The 8,122-nt window shown below is 45.8% G+C and overlaps 1 protein-coding gene across 1 annotated transcript in view; it reads left to right on the top strand.

Annotated features, from left to right (window-relative positions):
• Positions 1–8,122, top strand: part of slc15a4 (solute carrier family 15 member 4) — a 58,405-nt gene that overhangs the window by 37,422 nt on the left and 12,861 nt on the right. The window contains exon 8 of the mRNA XM_042099916.1: positions 2,311–2,469. Coding sequence (XP_041955850.1) covers positions 2,311–2,469 — 159 coding nt within the window. The remainder of the gene's footprint in view (positions 1–2,310; positions 2,470–8,122) is intronic.

The following is an 8,122-nucleotide window of genomic DNA, read 5'->3' as shown; positions in this document are numbered from 1 at the left end:
TGCATGAGAGGTCAGGCTCTCACGGTTTGGCCTGATGTTTGTGGATGACACACACACACACACACACACACACACTCTTCTACTCTTTTAAAGACTCTCGCATTGTCATGCTATACCTCATACACACACACACACACTCTCTTCTAACAACTCTCACATTGTCATGCTATACCTCACACACACACACACACCACACACATACTCTCTCTCTTGTTTGGATGGGTATGTTTTTTTCCCATTCCTGTAGAATCACATTAACTTAACAACAGTGTGTGATGTTTGCATTATAATGAAGTATATGCAGCCGCGCCTATCTTGTGGGATGCGTTCTATTTCTTGGTGTTTGGTGGTCTAGATATACTCTGTGTGTGTGTGTGTGTGTGTGTGTGCGCGTGCGCTTCCACATGTGTTGAAATGACGCGTGACATTTTGATTAAATTCAGTCAGTTTATATATAAGCTATACCCCCAGGTAGACACGCTCTCCCAGAGTCTCGGGCCGAACCCTGAGACCCCCTGGTGACAGAGGACTGAACTGTGAGAACAGACCTGGGCTCAGAAGGGGGGTGGGGGGGACAGTGTTTGTGTAGGGCTCACCTGGGAGCTGGGAGAAGGGTAGAGTGTGAGGAGCTGAAACTGAGGGAAGGAAAAAAGTTTTGTTAGCCAGTTGCAACTGTTTGTGTGTGTGTGTGGGGGGGGGGGGGGGGGGGGGGGGGGGGGCATTGTCTGTGTTTGCAAACACGAGGCACAGCAGCATCTTGAAGAGTTTCTGGAGTGAGTGTTGATATTCAGTGTAGGTCAAAAGTTGACCATAATTCACGATGCCTGCACGTGCATACCCACACGCACGCACGTGGGTGTGTGTGTGTGTGTGTGTGTGTGTGTGTGTGTGTGTGTGTGTGTGTGCGTGTGTGTGCGCCCACTGGATTGATTTGATTTGAGCGGTGGTGTTGGTGAGGTCCTGGGCCCCAAGCAGGCCTGTCGCGCTGCATCAGTAGTCCCAGATAAATGAGTAGAGCGTGGGCATGTCCCCACACCCCACCGCAATCTCCTGCCTCTTCTTCACCTGTCACACACGCACACACACACACACACACATACACACACTCTGAGGTGAGTTAGAAAGCAGAGTGAAGGGGGAAAGAAACAACAGTGTATGTGTGTGTGTTTGTTTGTGTTTATGTTTATGTGTGTGTGTCTGTTTCTGTTTATGTTTATGTATGTGTGTCTTTCTAGCTTGCTTGAGAGTGTGTGTGTGTGTGTGTGTGTGTGTGTGTGTGTGTGTGTGTGTGTGTGTGTGTGTGTGTGTGTGTGTGTGTGTGTGTACGCGCGCCCTCTCCTGAATGCTGACACATCTCAGCTCTCAGTCTTCATGCTGACAGGCCAAATTAGTCTTGACAAGACATTATTACTGTGTGGCCACATCGTTTGATGTGGGCCTTAAGTACTAATTTTCTTTGTGTGTGTGTCTCTTTGATAAATGACGTGTGTGTGTGTGTGTGTGCGTGTGTGTCTTTGAAAAATGGCATAAATGAATATGTATGCACTGAAGGGGCTCTTGACAGAGCTGTAGTGGAGACGTCTGTCACACTGTGAGACATCACAATCTGAAAGGTAGTGATTTTGTTATTATAATGCTACTAGTGTGTGTATGTGTGTACCCGAGGGAGAGAGGTGTGTGTGTGTGTGTGAGAGAGAGAGTCCCTGAAAGAGAGACATGATTGGTGATCAGTTTGCTGTGCCTCGGAATGAAAAACAAAGGCAACCTCTAAATGAAGAGTTTAGTGAGCCTGAGGCACTGATGCATTCAGCCAAGCCAAGATTGTAATGGGCAAACTGCATTAAGAACATCAATCTCTCTCTCTCTCTCTCTCTCTCTCTCGCGCGCACACGCACGCACGGACGCACTTCTTATTTACTTTTTATTGTTTACTTGAATGTTATGTTTGTCTGTGGACTTAATTGGTAAAATATGTCTTGTCTTCAACGTGGGATAGTGAAAAACGTAATTTTGATCTCTTTGTATGTCTTGGCATGTGAAGAAATTGACAATAAAGCAGACTTTGACTTGACTAAACACTCTGTCTTTCTTTCTCCCTCACACACACACACACACACACACACACACACAGAAGCGCATTCTCTCTCTGTCTTTGCCTTTCCCTCACACACACACACAAACTCAACTTTTTTTGCATCTCTTCCTCTTGTACACACTCTCCCCTATGATGCTCACGCTTACTCACTCCTCCACTCTCCCCCTTTCTGCCCATCTCTCATCCACTCCCTCCCTCTCTGTCTCCCCCTGCAGGTCTGGAGTTTGCCTACTCTGCTGCTCCACGCTCCATGCAGAGTGCCATCATGGGGCTCTTCTTCTTCTTCTCCGGGATCGGCTCCTTTGTGGGCTCGGGCCTCCTGGCCATCGTCTCCCTCAAGAGCATCGGCTGGATGTCCTCCCACAAGGACTTCGGTAGGACACACACACACACACGGACGGGACAAGACAAGACACACACACAAACAAACAGCACTTCTCCTCCAAACCACACTGACTGCAGTTGGATGTAAAATGTGATCATTACTTTGCACTATTTGTCACTTGGCGTGAACTAAATCCAGGGATAGTTTGCCTGAAGCAACTCCAAGTTAAGTGCCTTGCTCAGGGGCTCAATAGTGGGCAGCCCCTGGGATTGAACCCACAACCTTCTGGTGATTCATTTGGAAGGCCACCACTTTACACCACTGCAAGGTGGTCACAGGGTGGGAAATGACCATCACATATGGTCATTTTCTGAACATAACCCTTTTGCATTCTTTGCAGAAAATACGCATACAAAATCAACCATGAACTATTCTCCAAACATTAATTTAACTCCATGTTCCAAAAAAAAAAAAAGTAGGAACAAAATAAACAGGTCAGCAGTTCCTGTGGCCTGTGGCCCGAAGTGCCAAAGGTTTGCATGCATCCGCAGAATCCTGAGCCTGGTCACTCCTGAAATTACAAGCCAGCCGACAAAAACAGAATTGCATCTTGCCTTTCAGTGACTGACTGCTGCAAAGGCAGTTTGTTTTTGAGTGAAAGTTAAGATGGATAAGCATGAAGTTCACAAACACACCATCGAGAGGCCCCTAAGGATGAGCTGGAAATTCACAATTTCGTCGCCGTTTTAAAAACATAGTCCAGTCCATACAACTTCATTTCAATTTCGAAAGAAATACTGGACTATGTTTTAGAAGAAAAAAAACGGCGACGAAATTGTGAATTTCCAAAGCGTGTTACTCCACACTCAGCAATCGACTCCTACGGACTTTCCCCTGAAGGTGGCAGCAAAGATGGCAACATTTCCAGAAAGGTACTGGCTTAATGAAATTCATTCTGGACTCTCTATCCGACCACATAAAGACCTCGGGATACTTCGGTTTGGCTTTAGGGACCCTCTACTCACTACCACATAAGTGTAATGTTGTTTGGAACTGTAGAAGAGGTATAAAAATAGCGTTTTGTAGCGGCGAAATGACATGCCCGCGTCACTTCCAGGCTAATGAGTTTTGACTAAAAATGGTAACATCGAACTTTCTCAAAACACATCCGAATGACATGATTTGGATGTCAACTAAACATATGTACTCCCAATCATCTGTAAATTGATCTAAAGTGCATTTTACTCCGGATAATTCCTTTAAGCCCTCCTTACACTGACAGACTTTAGAAAGATTTGGAAAAGATTTTTGAAAGACTACAGTCTCAGACCCCCTCACATCTAAAGACAAGGAGTAGAGTTTTAAGTCACAGACTATGATTTTGCAATGACTAGGGATCTTGCAGGGTCACTATTTCCAAGACTGCAACTAGATTCCTTTAAATTATTACCCATCGTGCAATAGATAAACAGGAACTGAAATGATAGCCTACTAAACTCATAGTCGTATGTTCCAGTTTCTGCAGCATTGTTTCATGCGTGACATCTCTAACCGATATAAGAGTTGTTCTGTCACGTGGAAGAGCCGACTAAATATGTATAAGAAATGACAAATATTATAAAAATAACAAATAATCATATAGGCTACAGCTGTCTCCTACTTTGCCCCTTCCTGTTTGGTGTTGGAGAGAGGTCACTATTGGTTTTTATGGTTCACGTCACTATTTGCATGAGCCAAATGAGCAAAACTAGAAAAGGACTGACTCCGACTGACTTAAAACCGCTAAGATTGGCACCTTACATTTAACAATCTAGTTGACGGGAGCGCGCCGCGATTCCAGTACAACTCCCATGATTTATGTCCGACTTTGGAAATTTAGTCGCCGACTGTGAAAACAGACCAAAATCGTACAATGTAAGGCCGCCATTAGTAAGAACCTTAGACTACCGTAGTTGAGCTTCCCCTTAAAGACAAAGTCGTACTTCACTGACTTTACAACAACGCAAACTTTTGCCCTCAACTTCAGTCAGCCCAGACTGCTGCTGAGATATTTCTAAATCCACCGGGAAGACCCCTACTCGTCTAAAGGTCATTACACCCTGACCATCTTAAATGCCTCTTTGATTGACATGCTCAAAAGTGTTGAGGCAATTAGTAGACACCCAGACTATTAAAATATGTAACATCCATGACTGCAGAGCCTTCAAGGCAGCCCTTGCAGTCTCCACCATCTCATCTCTGAGGAGCCTCTATCTTCTCCCCTGATGTCTCACACTAAAGATCTCGTTAGTGGCTAATTGCAGAGACCTCGTTAAGAGCTAATTGGCATCATCTGTTCTCCTGTGGAGGGCTAGTTATTGGTGTCACTGTTTAGTCATCAGTCATCTGCGTGCTCTCTGGCGAGCTTACGGCTTCTGCCTATACTGCTGTGCACTCCACCACGTTGGTTAATGGCAGACGTCAGCTATTGTGCATGTGTGTGTGTGTATGACAGTTGTTAATAATTGATTGTTAATGATGAGTACTTAGTATTAATTCATGTTGTTGTTATTATGATTATAATTAATTAACTATTCATGATTTAATTATTTCTGATGTTGGTGCACAGTCTCTCTCTCACTCCATTACTCACTCATTCACATACTCATTCAAACAGACACTCACTAGCAGTAGAGGTTGTGCTGCAGTTTCTCCTCTCCATAAGAGTCCATAGGATAAGATGGTGGATGGTTTGCCTGTGTGGTGAGCACACACACACACACACACACACACACACACACACACACACACACACACACACACACACACACACACACAGTTTCTCCTCTCCATAAGAGTCCATAGGATAAGATGGTGGATGCTTTGCCAGTGTGGTGAGCAGCTGTAAATGAGACGTGTGCCAAATGATGGAACGCGGAGGGGAATACGCTTGCCAGTGGCACACGGCTCCTGTGACAAACAGCTCTTTCTCGTCACAGTGGGATTACTTACACACACAGAATATATGCACACATGGCAGAGTGACAGTGGAGTTCAAGACATGCGCACACATGAACACACACACACTGACAGGCTGACAGAAACACCTTCTCACACAAGAACATACACACAAACAGAGTGACGGTAAAGTTCAAGTAATACACACACACACACACACACACACACACACGCACACACACGCTGGAGAGCTGATGCTATCCTGCCACTTGTATGTTGTGTGTGTCCTGCGTCAGTGAGAAGACATGTTTGTGTTTGACATGTATGATTGTGTGTTTTCGAGCATGTTATAGCAGTAGAGGGCATGTGTGTGTGTGTGTGTGTGTGTGTGTGTGTGTGTGTGCGTGTGTCAATGTGTATCTATTGTCCTGGAGGAAAGAAATCAGTCTATTGCCTGTCTCCTCTGGACCCCATAGATTGGAACATTCTGTTCCTGAAGTATGCAACTCTGATGCCGGAGGTCACTAGTCCAAATCCATGACTGTCCCAGAGGCGTGTTCCAAAAAAAAATCTGCACAGACACACACACACACACACACACACACACACACTTTGTCCTGGTGCACACACACACACACTTTGTCCTGGTGTGAGTGTGTTTTAAAGAGCTGTTGAAAGAGGAATGCCACCAAGCTGAAGGAGGGCATAAAGGAAACTCTCCTCTCCTCTATCCGTCCTCCTCCCTGATCCCTCTCTCCTCTCCTCTATCCGTCTCCCTCCCTGATCCCCCTCTCCTCTATCTGTCTCCCTCCCTGATCCTCCTCTCCTCTCCTCTATCTAGATAGATAGATAGATAGATAGATACTTTATTGATCCCCAGGGGAAATTCAAGGTCTCAGTAGCATACAGACAACACACACACATTCACTAACAGCAGAAAAAGTAATTAAAAGCATATAATATAAAAACACAACTAAGCAATAAGGACAGTAGAAGAACAGAGAAAGGACAGAGAAAGAATATACTAAAATACAAATTATACTAAATAACACTTAATCTAAATCAATTCTAAAAACAGTATCCACATAGTGGTGATTAATCAATCAAGACCATCAATCAATCAATACCATCAATCTGTTTCCCTCCCTGATCCCCCCCCCCTCTCTCTCTCATTCTATCTGTCTTCCTCCCTGATCCCCCTCTCCTCTCCTCCCTGCTGTCTGGCGCTTGGCACTGTTTGTTTTCGCCCTGATTTAAACCGATTTTTAAGGCTCCGTAAATGAGCTGGCAGCGAGAGGAGAGGAGTGCCACAACACAACACTCGTTTCTCCCTCTCGCTTTCTCCATCTCTCTCTCTATCTATCTGTCTACCTCTCTTTCATTCCTTCACTCTCTCTCTCTCACTCGCTCTCGCTCTCTCATCCTCTCTCTCGCTCGTTCTTTTTAAGAGCGGAGTCGTCGGCGGTAACGGATAGACGTGTCAGGCGGACGACAGGAAGCGCCCGTATAAATCTGTCCGCGCGCCGGGTGGACGGAGTGATGGATGGAGGGAGGAAGCGTCAGAGGCAGCAGATGGATGCTTGTCGCCGTGGCATCTCCAGGGCGCTGGTCCAGCTGCTTCAGAGGCGTGGGATGGGGATGGGGGGGTAGTTAATGTGTTTACTCTTGGGAGGGGGAACAATAGTTCATTAATATTAGAGACTGACAGGTCAAGCCTATGGGCTTTTTTGATGATGTTAGCACTTGAGAGAGAGAGAGTGAGTGTGTGTGCGTGTGTTTACACGCTAGTGGGTGTGAGTCGTGGCAGGCCTCCAAGTATCCTTACCACCCCCTGCCATCTCGCCTTGTCTCCCCTCTCTTTCTTCACACTCCTCCTTTCCTCTCTCTCTCTCTCTCTCTATCTCTCTCTCTGCTCAACACATTGTTTAATTGGTTAGGCAAGCTCAGCATGCTACGCCTGAAGTATTCATGTGTTTTGTGTGTGTGTGTGTGTGTGGGATCTTTCTGAAGAGCCATTTGAGACAGATCAAGGGTGGCAGATATGATCTCACATACATACATACATACACACACACACACACACACACACACACACACACACACACACACACACACACTGCCACTTAATTAGGGGAGCCACTGGTAAACACACACACACTTGTTGGTGTCGGCATCATCTCTCTCACATGCACACTTGCGTCTCTCATACATGGTTTCTATATGTATGAGAGTCAATGTGTACTGTGTGTGTGTGTGTGTGTGTAGGTGGCTGCGGAGCCAGGAAGCTGCTGTTCTTTCTATCACCTTCTGAAATCTCTTGTCACTTTTTCTTATTCTCTCCCTCTCTCTCTCCCTGTCTCTCTCTCTCCCTTCCCATCCCTCTCTCTCTCTCTCTCCCTCCCTTCCCATCCCTCTCTCTCCCTTCCTTCCTCCCATCTGTCCACCTTGCTGTTTTGGCACCTTCCTTGTCATATCATAACATTACTCTGCAGGAGAAAGTAAAAACCGAGAGCAAGGGAAGATTCTGCAGCAGGTAAAAGAGAGAGAGAGAGAGAGAGAGAGAGAGAGAGAGATGGATAGATAGAGGGATAGAGGGAGAGAGGGAAGGAAGAGAGGGAAGAGTGAGTGATGAAGAGATGTTGATGCCTCCATGGCTCAGGGCGATATGCTACAACTAGCTTGCAGAGTAAACAGATATCGCTTCAGAATCATTGGCAAGCCTGAGGATAAACACACACACACACACATATATACACATACACACT

This window comes from Alosa sapidissima, chromosome 8, assembly GCF_018492685.1.
Source record: "Alosa sapidissima isolate fAloSap1 chromosome 8, fAloSap1.pri, whole genome shotgun sequence".
In the NCBI taxonomy this organism is placed as follows: Eukaryota; Metazoa; Chordata; class Actinopteri; order Clupeiformes; family Clupeidae; genus Alosa; species Alosa sapidissima.
The sequence above is the reverse complement of the archived record's forward strand: the minus strand, read 5'-3'. Positions and strand labels throughout refer to the sequence as shown.